Genomic DNA, 18,909 nt, shown 5'->3' with positions numbered 1-18,909 from the left:
CCATTGTCTCTGATGCTCCTTCCTCATCAGGGGAAGGACTCCTCACATACTTCTCCTGGCTAGTTCAATCAACTTCTCCAGCATGAGTCCTTCCCACAGGTTGCAGTTCTTTATTAACTGCTTCAGCGTGGGTCCCTTCTAGGGAGTCAAGTCCTGCCAGCAAACCTGCTGTAGTGTGGCCACCTCTCCACAGGTCCTGCCAGGTGTCTGCTCCAGCATGGTCTCCCAAGGCTGTCACAGCTTCCTTTGGGCATCCAACTACTCTGGCATGGGGTCCTACACAGGCTGCAGGTGGGTATCTGCTCTACCAATGAGCTGCAGGGGGACAGCCTGTCTCACTATGGTCTTTACCATGGGCTGCAGAGAAATCTCTGCTCTGGCAATGGGAGCACCTTCTCCCTCTGCTTTGCTGACCTTGGTGTCTGTAGAGTTGGTTCTCTCTCTGGCTGCAGTTTCCTATTGCCCAGGGCTTCCCCCCACTTCTTAAATATGTCATCAGAGGCACCACCATCACTGGTTGGCTCAGCCTTGGCCAGTGGCAGGTCAGTCTTGGAGCCCACCATTGGCTCTTTTGGACACAGGGGAAGCTTTAGCCTCTTCTCACAGAAGCCACCCCTGCAGCCCTCCTGCTACCAGAACTGTGTCGTGCAATCCCACTGCAACCTCCAACAAACTGCGTAAGTACAATTTTGTTTTAATAAAGAGCTCTTTCTGCTGGTGGGAAAATATCCACATGCACTAAACCCAGCAAATAATGTGCAGTCTAGTTTGTATGGGGGTACAGCCTGATTTTTGAGTTATTTCTTGTTAGGAAATGCATTGTATTTGACTTTTCACAGAAGGCACTAATGCTGTTGTCCTGTGGCTCTTCACTGATGTTGTCCCACTGTCACATGCATGTAATATGAGATAAATTATGTTTCTCAATATGTGTTAGTCTTTAATGGATAATAACATGCACCCTTATATGTCAAAGATGTAGATATTGTAGTGTTGTTGTCGATAAAATGCATTTTCTGCATCATGAAATAATACAGTGAAAATAATTTTGCTGAAAGAAGTGTGTTTCTCATGCACTAAAATGAAAATTCATTCTGGAGTACCAGCCCTGGGTGGCAAGCTGTGAGGAGGTTCTGATTTTTGAGACTTATTTTTCCAGTACTGAAGTTGTAGGTATGACTGTACTAATGTGGTTTGATATTCTCAAGCAGCATTCAGCAAATTGATAATGGGGCAAGAAGACCAATATGACAGCAACATTAATTACCTTCTTTGATGACTGAAAAATTTTAATTTTAGTGAAGTTTGTTTTCACTTAACTAAGCACTTTCCATTTATTTAAAATATTGTTTCATCTTTCACTCTCTGTAGTGCTAACTTAATAATAGGCTGCTGCTGTGTCCTGAAAGTAATGTTACCTGTGATGAGGAGCTTTATTGAAATGTGGCAAAATCCATGTGGGCTGTACCTTCTTCTTAGCCCCTAGGATGGGAGAACCTAAAGACTTTGGGCATACAGTCATTCAAATAATTAAGACTGTAAATAGTATGCATCATCACCAGAGTTGCTGCACAGTCAATAAAAACAACAAATCTTTTTCTCCAACTTGTGTGTACATTTAGGGTCATTATGAGTAGTCAACATGGCTTTACCAATGGGAAGTCGTGTTTGACCAACTTGATAGCCTTTTATGAGAAGATAACGCAGTGGATAGATGATAGTAGAGCAGTGGATGTGGTCTGTCTTGATTTCAGTAAGGCATTTGACACCATCTCTCACAGTATCCTTGCAATTAAACTGAGGCAGTGTGATCTGGAGGATCAGGTAGTGAGGTGGTCTGTGAACTGGTCGAAGGAAAGGAGTCAAAGAGTTGTGGTCAATGGGATGGAGTCTAGTTGGAGGTCTGTGTCTAGTGGAGTCCCTCAGGGGTCAGTATTGGGACCAGTACTGTTCAATATATTCATTGATGACCTGGATGAGGGCACAGAGAGCACTGTCAGCAAGTTTGCTGATGACACCAAACTGGGTGGAGTGGCTGACACACCAGAGGGTTGTGCTGCCACTCAGCAAGACTTGGACAGGCTGGAGAGCTGAGCAGGGAGAAATCTGATGAACTTCAGCAAGGGCAAGTGTAGAGTCTTGCACCTGGGAAGGAACAACTCCATGCACCAGTATAGGCTGGGGACAGACCTGCTGGACAGCAGTGAAGGGGAAAGGGACCTGGGGTGCTGGTGGGTGGAAGGATGACCATGAGCCAGCCATCAATGTACTCCTGTGGCCAGGACGGCCAATGCCATTCTGGGGTGGATTAGAAGGGGTGTGACCAGTAGGTTGACAGAGGTTCTCCTCCCACTCCACTCTGCACTGGTGAAGCTGCATCTGGAATATCGTGTCCGGTTCTGGGCCCCTCAGTTCAAGAAAGACATTGAGGTACTTGAAAGAGTCCAGCACAGAGCCATGAGAATGACTAAGGGAGTGGAACATCTTCCATACGAGGAGAGACTGAGGGAGCTGGGGCTCTTTAGCTTAGAGAAGAGGAAACTGAGAGGTGACCTCATCAATGTTTATAAAGATGTAAAGGGTCAGTCCTGAGGGGATGGAGCCAGGCTCTTCTTGGTGGTGCCCAATGATAGGACAAGGAGCAATAGGTAGAAGTTGAGGCATAGGAAGTTTCACTTAAATATGAGGAAAACATTTTTCACTGTGAGGGTGACAGAGCACTGGGGGGTTGTGGAGTCTCCCTCTCTGGAGACATTCAAAACTTGCCTGGGTGAGTTCCTGTATAATCTGGTGTAGGTGCTCCTGCTCTGACAGAGGGGTTGGACTAGATGATCTTTTGAGGTCCCTTCCAGCCCCTGAAATTCTGTGATTCTGTGATTCTTGTATGAAATCCTCGAACAGTAATGAGATTCATCTCTGGTGCTTAACTTCTGTGGTACCAAAGTACACTTTGACTGAACATAAAATATTTTTTTCTTTGTTTTCTCTGAAAACCTCTGTGTTCATGCAGTGTAGCAATACTGAAGAGCATTTCCTTGTTTGCTCTTGACAGCTGATTGTGATGTGGGCCAGAAGTGAGCTCTCACTTTCTTGAAACACTGCTGTTGGGTTCAGTTTAGCAGCTTGATCAGATGTTTATTTTGGATGGTTAATTCTTCAGAATTCTTCTTATTTCTTTAGAATGTTTGGATCCTCCTTCCTGCAGCACCGTTCTGTTGGCTCGTGACAGCATAGGCAATTCTTCTGGGGAAGAGAGGAACAAAGAGGTGATGCATATTGGAGTAGTTGTGTCCTTTGAAAGCACTGTTTTCTTCAGTCACACCTACCTCTTTCCTCTTGAGAAGCAAGAACTTGGTACTATTTAGCTGAACACCCCAAGGCAATATGGCCAATGTAGCTTTTTCTATCCATTTGGAGTTGTCAGTTCTGTGGAGAACTGTTTGTCCTGTTCTGCAATGTTCTGTTGCAAGGCAGTGATCAGGGAATTTTATGAAATGTTATTATACAAAAATAACAGCACGAAAGTATCAGACACACTTGCTTAGTCACTTTTGGATGCATCAGCTCCAAAAATCAGTTGGCAGTTTCTGCCTGTTTGTATAGAAGATGTTCTTTGAGATAATTTTCATACAGGCTGAGCTTTTAGTACTCCTACATAACTTAAAAATACTTAGTTCATGCATCAGTACTTTGAAACCAAATATAGTGAGTAGGCCTGATTTGCTGCTTAAAACTTCCAAGACACATTTAATTTCTGAGTAGACTAATGCACAGAGCATGTTAAGAATTCCTCACATTTCTTGATATGAAGAGATTTATATATATAGAGAGAGAGATAGATCTGGTAAGTGGAATTCTTTTATGGCAAAAATATTCTCCCAATCCATTTGTTTCCTTTTTTGTTTTGTTTTGTTTTGTTTGTCATTTTAATAGTGAAAGGTGTACTTCAAACAACCCATGGACACAATGTAGATGCCCCCATCCAGTACCGTTTAGTCACTGTAGTGTACCCTGCCTGGCCTTCAGCTGCCACTGGAGAAGGACATGGGTCTCCCATAGTTGTTCCATTTTACCTTGTGTTGGGTTGAAAATTCCCCCCACAACATTAAATTTGCCAGACCAGCTCAGTTGGAAGCAAATGAAAGCTCTATTCACAAACAAAACTGCAATCTACAATGGAATGCAATGAGTATGTACAAAATATACAGGATTTACAATATTCACAGGTGTTTACAATTAATAAACAGCACAAGGACCCTCCTGGCGAAAGACCTTGGGAGCTACAACAGCTTCTCCCTCCCTGTCTCCTTCCCTGCAAAGGGACAAGAGACAGAGCAGAGAAGTTAATAACAGTCACAACAAAAGCAGTGCAGCCAAGATCAAGCAGAAGCCAGTTAGTATTTCCCAGCCCAAGAAAGTGGAAAGAGAGATTAAGAGAATAGAATAGAATAGAATTAACCAGGTTGGAAAAGACCTTTGAGATCATCGCGTCCAACCTATCACCCAACACCATCTAATCAACTAAACCGTGGCACCAAGTGCCCCATCCAGTCTCTTCTTAAACACCTCCAGTGATGGTGACTCCACCACCTCCCTGGGCAGCCCATTCCAATGGCCAATCACTCTTTCCATGAAGAACTTCTTCCTAACATCCAGCCTAAACCCACTCCTGGTGCAGCTTGAGACTGTGTCCTCTTGTTCTGGTGCTGGTTGCCTGGGAGAAGAGACCAACTCCCACCTGGCTACAACCTCTCTTCAGGTAGTTGTAGATGGCCATAAGGTCTCCTCTGAGCCTCCTCTTCTCCAGGCTAAGCAACCCCAGCTCCCTCAGCCTCTCCTCATAGGGCTGGTGCTCCAAACCCCTCACCAGCTTTGTTGCCCTTCTCTGGACACATTCCAGCAACTCAACATCTTTCCTAAACTGAGAGGCCCAGAACTGGACACAACACTCAAGGTGTGACCTAACCACTGCTGAGTACAGGGGCAGAATAATGACTTCCCTGCTCCTGCTGGCCACACTGTTCCTGATACAGGCCATGATGCCATTGGCCTTCTTGGCCACCTGGGCACACTGCTGGCTCATGTTCAGCCTGCTGTCAACCAGTAACCCCAGGTCCCTTTCTGCCTGGCCGCTCTTCAGCCACTCTGACCCCAGCTAGTTGCAAGTCCCTTATCTCTCCAATGGGATTGTTTAGAACTATCATGACTTCCCTTTTTACACCCAATAGTGTTTTATTTACATTTTACTACTTTCTGTTTAAGATCTGGGAAAAAATATTTTAAAGGCATAGCCTAAAACTACCACATATCTGCATCTCTCTGACAATGTCTTGGAGAAGCTGGTCTTGGGCTGTCTCTGAGGGTGCCCAGCCATGGTTCAGCTCATAGCAGAATATGTTCACTGAGCTTTCCTGTGGTGACTCCTTCCAGATACTGTTGAACATTTGCAGCTGTAGCTACGCTGTGCTGTGTCTGCTGCAATAACATGATGTAGATACTCAGAATAGGCACCTACATTTAATAGGTATGTTTGACCTTGATTTCTCTGCTTTGTTTTCTCATCTGTTTGGATAATACCAGCTGTTCATCTTTCAGAGATGTTGTGAGGATAAATTATTAGGGAAGCACTTAAGTACTTAAGGGATGAGTAATGTTGTAAAGTCTACAAGGAAATTAAACATTCTGTCTTTCCAGCAGGATCTGAATAGTGTTTACTAAATGAGGTACAGGGTCACACACAATATGCTGAATAGAGCTGTGCATCCAAATGAGGCAGAGTTCCTGTCTTAGAAAAAAAGAAAGAAGTGTGAATCAGGACTTCTGTGGTGACTGTGTAAGTGCCTATAAGCACATGAAATACAACAAAATTCAGACAGTTTACCGTAATGATGATACTTCCAACTTTTTAGCTGCTGACTTACGGCTTTAATGTGATTTGTAGGAGCTATCATCAGTTCCATTACATACACACATACACACATGGTCTAGTTGTGCCATGGTCTAGTTGTGGGGTCTGTTGGGACAGGTTGGACTTGATGATCCTTGGGGTCTCTTCCAACCTTGGTTATACTGTGATACATACATAAATGTCCTGTTATAATCAGCTTTGCTAATGCTGGACTCTGTAACCAGAACATGTGATGCACCCAAGTCAGGGATTCAGGTTAATGTTCAAAAAGAAAAAAAATATGTTGACTTATAGGGATATTTTTTGTTGGTGGTTTGTTTTTTAGCATCTGCCTTTTAACATGGCATAAGGAATTTCTAAAAGGTTCACCACTCAATTAAACTTTTCTATTAAATGCTGGATGCAGAAGCTATATATTTAACAAGTTTTCCACTCTATTGCTTTACTGTATAAATAATATGTCTTCTGGAAATTTCTAATACATGTCAGGTATTCATGATGAAAAAGCACATTTGTACTGCCAGTTCAGAGATAATTACTTGCCATTAGGTTCATAAGATCATAAATTTTATTCATTTCTATCATCTAAGTTGTCAACTTCTTACATTTTTTCTACACTCTGCCCCTCACTGACAAGCAGCAAATAAATTAGTCTTTGACCAAAATTATGACTGGCAAAGGAAAATTTCAGCACAACATCAATTGCACTAAAAGAACTTTGAAAATTTTTCCAATAATAATTCTAATTCAGTTGCCAAAATTAATTTAAGTGACTTTGATGAAGCTGCTCTTATTTAGCTGCTTCCTTGTTATTTTGTTCAAAATGCATTTGTACACACAGTCTTGTTGTCACTTCTGCTGTTTGAGAACATAGTAGACTTTACCACCATAAAGAAGTTTCTTGTCTAAATTATGTTACTTATGTGACACAAAGATGTGTACAAATTTGATAGGGGATTCAAGAGGCTGGCTTCTTGTTAGGCAAAGGTCATCTATTTCCATGTCAATTTAGTTTTGAGATGCTGTCCAGCACTAACAGTGATGATTTCACTGATGTGTTGTCTGTAACTTAATTAGAGACTCCCACAAAACTCTGTTGCCTCATTCATAGCACGATTTGTGGCATACTGATGTAGAAAATATCTTGACATACTGAGGAAAGCTGCTAATTTGGTTATTTGGGAAAGATTTTTCTGTTACCTGAGAACTGCTCACTTCTATCCATCCAAATAAAGTGCCACTTACTTTCTAGAGTAAGTGAAAGGACATTTTTACCCTAGTCATTTTTTGTGTCTTTATGTGGAGCTCTTTTATTTCAGTGATTGCATAAAAACTTGAGAGAATACTAACCAAGCTGGGAGAAAATAAGCATTGACAAAATTTATATTCCTAATAATGACTTGGAATAGATATAATGTTCCTGCCTCCCCCCCACCCCCCAAAAAAAACCCCCACAACACAACCCAAACCCCAAAACCAAACCCCAAAACAAAAACAAAAGCCAAACAAACACTTCATATATTTAAAAGAGCAATACAGAACTATGCTCAATGTATGTAATTTGAAATCAGGAAAGTTAAAGTAATCCTTGGCCGTGTCTGTCATTATTGTGTCTTAATCTGCCAGTGGAAACAGATGCATTTCAGGGGGAAAAAGAACTAGCACTAGAGAAGCAATTTTCCAGTGACTTAGTTGCTGGCAAAGGTTGCTTAACAGGGGAGCCTTGCCTTTCTATCATAAAAATAAAAGGTGAAAAAACCCAAACCAGTAACATCACTTTTTCTGGCATTTGGTGGTAAAGTTTTAGAAGAATATGATCCAGTTAATCCCAGCATGCCTTCTGGCATATGAGTGCTGACAAGATTTAGAAAAGAAAGAATGGTCTCTCAATGTGTATGTTAGATATTAGTATTGTAGCCTTGGCTTTATGCTAGCAGGAAAATACACATATCCTCACATTGAGATGAAATGGTTTGTGAAATGCTCATGCTATGCATGGAGTATTTGAGAATACCTTAGCAAACATACAGTTGGTGGCTTTTAATGTGTATTATTGACTTCAGCTGGAGTTTACTGTGTGCCTAGTAAATGGGAAAGTGTGGAGTTGCATGGATAATGCAAAAATAATGTAAATGCTTTGAGGAACAAAATTACATCTGATTCCCTAAGATATTTTAATTTGGAGGTCAATGTAGCTGCAAAGATTTTGTCAATACAGTGTTAACAGATATAACTCGAAAAGATAGACAAAGGAAGCTGACGTCCTATGTCCTGGTGACTAATACTCTTCTCCATCTTTTGCATTACCCCACTGCTAGTGTAGATAATCTTTCTAGTATTTTCAATATCTTTTCTACAGCAGTGATTGGTGGCAGGTTTATGTAGGAGCTACAATCTAAGGCTGAACAAATTTATTTCTTTTTATTTGTGTTTCTGTGAATTGCTTTGGAAATCTTAACTTCTCAGGATCCAGATCACTGAATTCTGGGCTCTAAGAAACAGAAAGCTGGTGTAGGTTGTTTGTGGAGAATGTACACACATATAATGCATTTGCTTACAGTTTTGTTACCATTCAGCTTTCATAGTAGGATGATACATTTCATTTAGGCATTTTCAATTTCCCTTTTCTGAGTGTAAAGTTGAAACTTTTCTTTGAACAAAACTTGTAGGAAGAAGGGTAATACAAGAATGAAAATATGTAGCTTTAAAAAAATATAATTAAAAACAATAGAACAAACAAGCAAAACAAGTGTGAACTAGCGCCTCAGTTTCTATACTTTTCATTTACTAGAGTCCTAGCTTCATCTTGTGCTTGAGTTCCTGGCAAGTTCTGGTCACGACTGTGGTTCCAGAGCTGTTACGATCCCCACTGGAAACAATCCTCCTGTATCCTCACTGTCTTGCAAGGAGCTGAAAGACCCCAGGATCTTGACTATCAAGGCAAAGCTGCACTTCCAGGAAGTCTGGGGTTTCCAGAGTCTCATCAGATAAGCTGGCAGAAATCCAGTTGAATTTCTGCCTTCGTATCTCCACTCAGGATTTTGTTTGAATCACTTCCATTTCAGTGAATCTTTTTCCAAGAAAAAAACAAAATCTAGTGATGTTTCCAATGAGAGAGATTTCTGTCCAGTTCTCGTATCAGTTTTGACCAGTGAACTAAACTGAAGCTGCTGTTCTGATGAGTATTTCCCACTTTGTATATTAAGCAGAGCTAGCCAAAGATGCTGATGCTGTACTGCCCTTTACTCCCAGTTAAGAGGAGGGGCATCTTAATGTCAGATAGAGAAATTGTTATATTGTTGCTAGGAGCATCTATGCATTAAATGTGACTCTTCTATAGATTTCATGCAGTTCAAGGAATCTTTCAGAAGCTACTTACTTTAAGCAGGCAATTGATTTGGAAATTATTGGAGGGCCATTAACCCATATTCCTGCAAGAATTTGGAATAATGTGCTGGAAATAACCACTCTACTTTGCAAGGTGTCTTCCAGTCTGGTGGAAACAACTAATACCCAGTGGGCTGAGTGTGAGTAAAGGAGAAATGGAAAGGGTCTGAGAAATCATAGAATGGTGTGGGTTGGAAGGAACCTAGTTACAACCTCCCTGCTATGGACAGGGACACCTTCCACTAGATCAGGTTGCTCAAAGCCCCATCCAGCCTGTCCTTGAACACTCCAGGGAGCGGACACCCACAGTTTCTCTGGGCAATCTGTTCTAGTGTCGCACCACACACAAAGTATCTCTTCCTATTATCTAATCTAAAGCCTCTCGTTCGGGATGAAACTGTTACCCCTCATCCTGTCACTATACTCCCTCTTCAGCTTTCTTGTAATCCCCCTTTAGGCACTGGAAGGCTGCCACTATAAGGTCTCAACAGAGTCTTATCTTCTCCAGGCTAAACAACCCCAACTCTCTCAGTCAGTCCTCACAGGTGAGATGCTCCAGCTCCTTGATCGTGTTTGTGACCCTTCACTGGACATGCTTGAGCAGGTCCGTGTGTTTCTTCTGCTCAAGCCCCCAGAGCTGAACATGATACTCCAGGAGGGGTCTCACAAAGGCAGAATAGAGGGAGAGAAAGAAATGGGAGAGAAAAGATACCACAAGGAAAATCATTGTCCAAATTCTCACAGCTTAATATTCAGACATCATTCTTCAGCCCAAGGCTCCAGAGGGCCTTGTCCAGGTTTTCAGCAATGGTGTTGCTTTCCTTCACTGAAGCAGCAAGGGTATGTGAAGCCATTTGTACCATCTGCCACATAACTGGCAGAAAAATCAAGAGGAGCTGATTGGGGTCAGACTCTTGAGGATGTTTGTGGTGAATTATTTAAATAAATACCAGGCTTGGTCTTGAAAACCTGCATAATCTTGGCAGCCCAGCTTTTCAGGAGGCAGTCAGTAATGGGAAGCACAGCTGACTACTCTTGCCAAAACATCAAGATACTAGGTCTCTTAATGTACCTGTGCTCCTGCAAATTAAATGGTGAAATGAACGTGCATTTTGCATGATCTACAGTAAGTTTTACTCTGTGAGAAAAAGTCTTAAAACAAGTATGTCCAAAAAGAAGCTTGAAGATTCTGTAAGTGTGCTGATTAAAATTTAGTCTACCAGCAGGGATCTTTTTTTAGCGAGTCCGTGACTAATTACCTCACTTTAAAGAACTTCTCAACCGGCATCTCTTGGTTTCTTTGTTGTGAATTTTTTTTCCAGGGGTAGTTTTCGCTTTTCATAAATAGTAGAGGGACATTAAAGCATGAGGTGAGCTTATTTGCTGGCAACTTTATTATTATGACCATTATTGTGTTTTTTAAGACTTTACATGTAGTTTTGCTCACTACTTTGCAAAACTTGCAGTTCATTATACTCCCACTGCTTGCCTAGAAAGGAGCAGAGAGAGAATACAAGAAACAGATCCATTGCGTTTGAAGAAAAGCGTGGAAATTAAGGGAGGCTTCTGAAAACCTGTGGTGTTATAGCTCTGTGACATCTTTTTCTTGGTGTATGGCAACAAGAACCATCCCAAAGACTTCTAAGTCTAAGGAAAAAAAATATGAGGGAGAAAATTAGGGACTGTTATGGGTCTGATTTGTAGGAGTAACAGCAGCATATAAAGCATCTGCCTTCCTGCCCAATAATCCAGCTGTGATCAATGCAAACCCCACTTGTCACAGGATTATGTGGCTGTTGTTTACCCTTAAGCACAAATTACTTCTTCGTGGTCAGTAATGAATCTACATTTCTTGTTTTGCTGTAGCCACACAACTTTGATCTTAATGAAAGCTGGAAGCAAATATAGATGAGGTTATGTATGTGTGTATATGTGTGTGTAGAAATGGGCTGATTCTCTCTTTGCCTGTAGAATCTGGTATTAAAGGAGACTGTCCCTTGTGGATAAATTTTGTGACAAAAATTAGGAGAGTTTCCTGTGATGTTTCCACAAGGTCTGTGGGTTTAGATATATGCAACCATTATCCTGCTTGGTTCCTTGTGCCTGGCTTCTGCTTTACCTCTCCTAAATGTGAAGAAAAAGGAATTTAAGAGCAAATTCTTTCCCAGCCCAACAGATAGGCTGTTACACAATAGGACTGTTTGCTTGGTTGGTTTTGTGTATTTGCTTTGCTTTGTTGGGAGTCTCCTGTGTAGAAAGCTATTTGTGCTTTAAAAAACAGAAAATGACAAGTGCTGGTGAACCTGATGAGCTCTCAAAGCCCTGAAATGGAGGAAAGTGGGAGGCTTGTACTAAGCACCAACATGCTGACCTCAGTATGGCATTTAAGTGTTTTGAGCTCTCTTTAGCTCATGTCAGTGCAAAAAGATTAAGGTGATCGTGTTCAAATCTATGGGAATGATGCTGCAGAGATTAAAAGACTATGACAGTATTTTATTTGTCATCAGTGTACTCAAAGCAGATTTGTTCAAAGAACCAGCATAAACAACAGAGCTATAACAAGATTTCCCAAATCAGTAGTTTCAAATAAATGACATTTGATTGTTTTGAAATTTTGCTTAAACCTATGAAAACCAAAACCAAACCCAAAAAACTTCCTTTGCAGTTATCAGAACATACAACTTAATTTACTCTGCTAATGGGAAAAATAAATGCCTTTTTGGAACAACATGAAAAATAATTACATTAATTTTCTTACATAATTTTAAAATATTAACTGATTACTTCTATGGCTTTCCTCTGTTTTCATTCTGTTCTAGGACAGTTGGCTGCCTTTTAAGTGATTTGATATTTTTTTTACCTGTGCATATTCATGACTAGGGCAGTAGGTACAAAGGTTCAAGACTCATGTTATTCTTTTGAGGCCTATATTTTTAGTTTAATGCCTAGTATCCGTATGCCAAGGAGCTGGAAACAGTTACAGAACACAGTCTGTTTAGTAGCAACAGCACCACAGTGTCTGCCTCTTAAATGCTTGCATCTTTTAAAACACAGACCTTCCTTCTTCCTTGGAAGAACCTTGCTGGATGAAGAAGGTCTCCAAAACATTAGTCTCCCATGTTGTCTGATTGCCTTCCCTGAAGCAGCATAAGCACATATTTGTGTGCTGACCTTCTGTTTCTGATTCCTGTCTAGTGAGAAAAAAATTGAATTAGAAAATAATAGACACCAGTGAGAAATTCTCAGGGGAACTAAAGAAAAATGATACCTGCTCCAGCTCTTCTTTCTGTAAATGTGGTATCTAAACCTAAGTAGTAGTAGAATATGAAGGTGTTGTTATGAGTGAGTATATTACTTTGGGATATTTTTACTAGATAGGATATTATTGGACAGTTCAGTGTGTAAAAATTGTGTTCAGATTCAGTTCCCTTTTGCCACTGCTGCCTCACATTAAGTCAGATTTGTGACCAACCTCCTATGTTGGACCAAGTCTGTGGGCAGTGCCATGAACACTTTAAAAAAACCCCATCATTAAAAACTCTGAGAAAAGTCATCACAGGGTTTGCTAATAGACCACAAGTATTTTTTTTTGTACAGATTCTAGTAGTGCTATACTGAGCGAAGTGGCTTTCGGTATTTTTACCACTGTCAGTGGAAGCTGTTCAGTTCCATGGCTGGATATTGCTAGGTTGACACAAGTGTATTTGAATTACTTTCCAGTGTCTTTGGCCCTGAAATAACATCAAATGTTAGGTTAATTTCAGGCACAATTATAAACACCCATGAAAATTTTATCTGAAAGCTTAAGATTGGAGGACTCTACTTTGAAGGAAAAAAACCCAACCCTTTATCCTCCCTCCAAAGGAACATACATTTGGGGTTTACATTAGAAGAAAGTTGTTAATTTGGAAGTAACATTTTGTATCTAAAGGTACATTAATATTAATTTAAAAATAATTCTTTTCTCCTAGGGTGCTCTTGGCATATGTCATCATTAATTATGGAAATTTCTGTCCAGTATGGCAGGATGGAGCCAAGGCTACAGTAACCTAGCTTCACCTTTTTTTAATCTTATAGCTGCATGGAGTTTTCAGAGGGGATGGGAAACTTCTGTTATTCATTTTAGTGAAGATCTCTCAAATCTTTCTTTACAGAAGAAAGTTAACATAAAGGATCTTTTAGATGATATTTCTTTTCTTTTCTGAATTGAGAAAAAAAAACCAAAACAACCAAGCAAACAACCTTTTTTCTTCAGTTTCCTCCTTTCCCATCTACCTTTTCTAAATTATATTCTTGGAAAATTAAATGTTTGGGTTGAATCACAGAATAGAATCATAGAATTGTTTTGGTTGGAAGAGACCTCTAAGGTCATCAAGTCCAACCTTCAACCTAAGACCACCATGACTATTAAACCATGTCCTGAAGTGCCATGTCCACACATTTCTTGAACAGCTCCAAGGACAGTGCCAGAATCTTGAAGTTGATACTTCTGACATTAGCCATGCTCATGCAAAGTCTGCACTGCTGGAAGTGATCACTTAACAATGGAAAAAGCAGGAACTCTCGCCTTCTCCTCAGATTCACAGTTTGACAGACTAACTTTCCCATGTTGAATGAGTACCTTAAGGACAGTGAAGTGTAGCTGCTCACAACAAATGACAAGAAATCCTGAAAGCCACTTCTTGATGCATTTAATTTCTCTCGCAGTGTTCTAAGAACTGAGGTATTACAAAGTGTGAGGGACGCATAGAATACATACATAGAATACATACATAGAATAAACCAGTTTGGAAGAGACCCTCAAGATCATCGCGTCCAACCCATCAACCAATCCAACACCACCCAAACAACTAACCCATGGCACCAAGCACCCCATCAAGTCTTCTCCTGAAAACCTCCAGTGATGGCGACTCCACCACCTCCCCAGGCAGCCCATTCCAATGTGCAATCACTCTTTCTGTATAGAACTTTTTCCTAACATCCAGCCTGAACCTCCCCTGGCGCAGCCTGAGACTGTGTCCTCTTGTCCTAGTACTGGCCGCCTGGGAGAAGAGACCAATAGCTACAGGACAAACAGGACTCCAGTTGGATCAGGTAAAAATGGGGTACAAAATATTAGGAAAAGTAATAACAAAAAATACAGATGATCTTATTATGCAGTCACATATCAACTGCAAATCCAAATTCTGAAACCCCTGAAAATCAGTCCCAGGAAAAGTTCATGATTGCTCTTTCAAAAGAAGGGCATTCCAGTTCTAGGAGACTAAAAATGGAGGAACTTCCCATGCCAACTCTCTGCTTGACCTTTGTTGCCTGAAAAGTAAACTGCATCCTTCATGCATGCACAGAGGTGATCTGGGTAACACCACTCTCTTAGGACTTGTCACTGGGAGGTTTCTTCTTAGCTTCCACATCCTTCTTAAAATCTTCAAGCTTCTTTGCAATGTTAGGAATATCATAGTTCTGAGCCACATACATCCCAACCACATTGCCAAGAGTAAAACCAAGCAAGAACTGCAGCATGGCACCCGCGTGCCTGCTTCTTTGCCTCATTCCCTGCCCGCCAGCTGGCGAAGTCAAACTTGTTGGGGTTTTTTTGCAGTGAGCATGCTTTTCGTTTTCCTTCCCTCGCAAAAAGTTTTTTCAGCTCTTTAACTTCTTTATAGTGATACAGCAGGGCACTTACTGAAGACAGAAAAACATACTTTACCTGCACTGAGCAAACTTAGGATATGCCATTGATTTCTGCTAGGGAAACTCAGGACATGCCACCAACTCTTCCTGCTTTCTGAAGCAGCTCCGAAGATGAACCTGTGAAGAGGTTGTAATCTCTTCCCACTGCTACCTATATCATCTTTTATCACTGCTGGCAAAAAGAAAATAATAATGAAAAATGACCCCCATCTGACAAATATGTAGAGACTATCAGTTATATTATTAATTTTCTGTTTTCTGATGAGAGTTTTACACAAACCTGTCTATTAATCAAACACATAAAATTAATTTTGTATGTGATGGCAGCAGAACATAATTTTTCCCCTCGTTTCTTCCTCCTAATACATTTTTCTGTGGGCCTTCATTTCACCATCTGAGTACTTTTTCTGTGCATTTTTGAGCTTTGATTTGTGGAGGGAGATGATATTTTTTATTAGCTTACCTGACAAATGGAAAGAAAAAAAAGCAGAAAGGATAAACTTCTGAAAATCATCTCTTACTGAGCTTCTGTCAAATTATTGAGTGACATTTCTCACTTGTGCTGCTTTATGCTGGATCAGCAGGCAGCAGCCTGTTGCCGGAGTGCTTCATCCTCTGCAAGCATTTTGGGATGCTTTGCTACTCTGAGGTTCTGTGAAACATATTGTGAAATTCTTAATGAACCTTGGCAAAGCAGGAGTGAACATGCAGGTTTTCAGTAATTTCTCTGGATGTGGAATAATGAACGAGAGAGATGTTTTTACTGACCTCAGCATTTGTGAATGTTTAATTTTTAAATCAGATGATAGATAATTTGAAGAATTTGCATTATTTTGTGTGACTTTATTAAAGGAGAAATAGGATGGTCGCTTCATTAAAAAAAAAAAAAAAAGAAGTGAAAATGTAGCTGAAAAGTTTGCTGCTCCGGGTTTGTGGGTGCAAAAGTTTTGAAATCATTTTGTAACAGAATAGCTGTGGATTTATCTGCACTTTGTCTGGTGGCAAATAACTACACATGGTGAAATGAGCTCTGTGCCTCTTTATCCTCTTTTAGCAGGGACCCACAGCTTGTCAATACAGATGCTTTGGATGTATAAAAAACAAACAAACCTGAAAAGGAAAGGGGCTCTGCGAATCAGACTGTGCAGTGATGACTTTATTTATAGCCTAGTTCATTTACAATTGTAAGTAAACTTGACTTCCACACACAGCAAAGTGTGAAATACCCAAATTAATCACAGATATAAGAGCCTAGAGAAAATAGATTTTGAGAGCATCAAGAGTATGAAATGAGAAACAGAAAAGAATGGGGGATCAGGCCATTCATGGATTAACAGGCTAAAAGGTCCTTTAGCTCTCAGAAACAAGGTGCAAAGGCAGAGCTGCTATTGATTTTTTAATTTTTTTCCTAAAAGAAATCCTATTTATACTGAAAAGAATTGTAGACACATTAAACAAGAAGGGCCGGTTGGATGAGCCAGGGAATTACAGGCCTGTCAGCCTGACCTCAGTACCAGGAAAGATTATGGAGCAGGTCATCCTGAGTGCAATCACACAACACTTAGAGGATGGCCAAGGGATCAGGCCCAGCCAGCATGGGTTTAGGAAGGGCAGGTCCTGCCTGACCAACCTGATCTCCTTCTATGATCAGGTGACCCGCCTGGTGGATGTGGGGAGGCCTGTGGATGTAGTCTACCTGGACCTCAGCAAGGCCTTTGACACCGTTCCCCATAGCAAGCTCCTGGCCAAGCTGTCAGCCCATGGCTTGGATGGGACCACACTGCGATGGGTTAGGAACTGGCTGGAGGGCCGAGCCCAGAGAGTGGTGGTGAATGGTGCCACATCCAGCTGGCAGCCAGTCACCAGTGGTGTGCCCCAGGGATCAGTGCTGGGCCCCATGCTCTTTAACATCTTTATTGATGATCTGGACGAGGGCATCGAGTCCATCATCAGTAAATTTGCTGACGACACCAAGCTGGGCGCAGGAGTTGATCTGCTGGAGGGTAGAGAGGCTCTGCAGAGGGACCTCGACAGGCTGGGCAGTTGGGCAGAGTCCAACGGCATGAGATTTAACACATCCAAGTGCCGGGTTCTGCACATTGGCCACAGCAACCCCATGCAGAGCTACAGGCTGGGGTCAGAGTGGCTGGAGAGCAGTCAGGCTGAGAGGGACCTGGGGGTGCTGGTCGACGGTAGACTGAACATGAGCCTGCAGTGTGCCCAGGCAGCTAAGAGGGCCAATGGCATCCTGGCCTGCATCAGGAACAGTGTGGCCAGCAGGAGCAGGGAGGTCATTCTGCCCCTGTACACTGCACTGGTTAGGCCGCACCTCGAGTACTGTGTCCAGTTCTGGGCCCCTCAGTTTAGGAAGGATGTTGACTTGCTGGAATGAGTCCAGAGAAGAGCAACAAAGTTGGTGAGGGGTTTGGAACATAAGCCCTACGAGGAGAGGCTGAGGGAGCTGGGGTTGCTTAGCCTGGAGAAGAGGAGACTCAGGGGTGACCTTATTACTCTCTACAACTACCTGAAGGGAGGTTGTAGACAGACAGATGTTGGTCTCTTCTCCCAGGCAAGCAGTACCAGAACAAGAGGACACAGTCTCAGGCTGCGCCAGGGGAGGTTCAGGCTGGATGTTAGAAAAAAGTTCTATACAGAAAGAGTGATTGCCCATTGGAATGGGCTGCCTGGGGAGGTGGTGGAGTCGCCATCACTGGAGGTTTTTAGGAGAAGACTTGATGGGGTGCTTGGTGCTGTGGGTTAGTTGCTTGGGCGGTGTTGGATTGGTTGATGGGTTGGACGCGATGATCTTGAAGGTCTCTTCCAACCTGGTTTATTCTATGTATTCTATGTATTCTATGTAAACAAATTTAAATCTTCTGGATCCCAGTTACATGTGGCCTCTCGATTTATCTGTGTAGCTGTAAAATACTAGTGCTGCTTCCCTTCCACCATGAAATGGGCAACAGTGTGGTGTGCCAGTTTGCAGATCCTCTCCCACCACACAGATTACACAAGTTCAGCAGAGCTCTAAGTTGTAGACATCAGACTCAGACTAGGCCTGTGAAATACCCTTCAGGTTTTATGTGGGAGTGATTAATGGCCCAGCCAGGATCTATAAACACTATGTGAATTAGACTGAATGTTAGGAAGAAATTCTTTGTAGAGAGGGTAGTGAGATACTGGAACAGGTTGCCCAAGGGAGTTGTGGATGCCCCCTCCCTGGAAGTGTGCAAGACCAGGTTGAATGGGGCCTTGGAGCAACCTGGTCTAGTGCAAGGTGTCCCTGTCCATCACAGGGGGAGTGAAACTATATGATCTTTAAGGTTCCTTCCAACCCAAACCATTTTATGGTTTTGGATAGGGCATACAATGGGACAGAGAGAAATCATGATCATGGGCATGCTTCTTGCAAAGTAGCTGAGCAGTGAAGACACTCTTTCTGGATCTGCCTTAAACTCTTTTCTCCTAGTGGGGTTGAAAAGAACATGACATCTGATAGACAATCATGGTGACTAGCATGTCCCAGAAAGCCATGTGACTCTGTGATGGTCCACTCCTTGAGGGTATCGATTTCTTATATGCTGCCGATAAAGGCCTTGGTAGTATGTTGGGGTGTACACTTCCCACTTTAGGACCTCATCTTTAATCTCAGGGGAGAACAGCTATGGAAAGAGCAGCATTAGTGAATTGATGTCATCTTCAGTCAAAGTCTGTACATTCAGTGAAACACAACCACTAACAATGGCCTGTGGCACTGGATGTGCCACAGTTTTCTTCACAGCAGGCACCTTGCAGCTGAAAGTGAATGAAGCTGGACTGAGGTATCTGACTTACAAAGTGATGTGCATTGCATCAAAAGGTTCTGGGATTTTCTCTCTGATTCAGTTTAGTAGAGAATGGTTATATTATTGTCTGTTGGG

The 18,909-nt window shown here is 41.8% G+C and overlaps 2 protein-coding genes across 2 annotated transcripts in view; one reads left to right on the top strand and one right to left on the bottom strand.

The window, feature by feature from the left end:
• HS6ST3 (heparan sulfate 6-O-sulfotransferase 3) overlaps window positions 1-18,909 on the top strand; it is a 379,435-nt gene that overhangs the window by 254,720 nt on the left and 105,806 nt on the right. The gene's annotated exons all lie outside the window — the stretch shown is intronic.
• Window positions 14,360-14,848, bottom strand: LOC104301225 (short transmembrane mitochondrial protein 1). Its single transcript, XM_009901582.2, has one exon. It carries the CDS (start codon window positions 14,846-14,848, stop codon window positions 14,669-14,671), a length of 180 nt encoding a protein of 59 aa, XP_009899884.2. The 3' UTR covers window positions 14,360-14,668.

The sequence above is a fragment of the Dryobates pubescens genome, chromosome 7, assembly GCF_014839835.1.
Source record: "Dryobates pubescens isolate bDryPub1 chromosome 7, bDryPub1.pri, whole genome shotgun sequence".
NCBI lineage: Eukaryota > Metazoa > Chordata > Aves > Piciformes > Picidae > Dryobates > Dryobates pubescens.
This window is presented reverse-complemented; position numbering and strand designations above follow the sequence as displayed.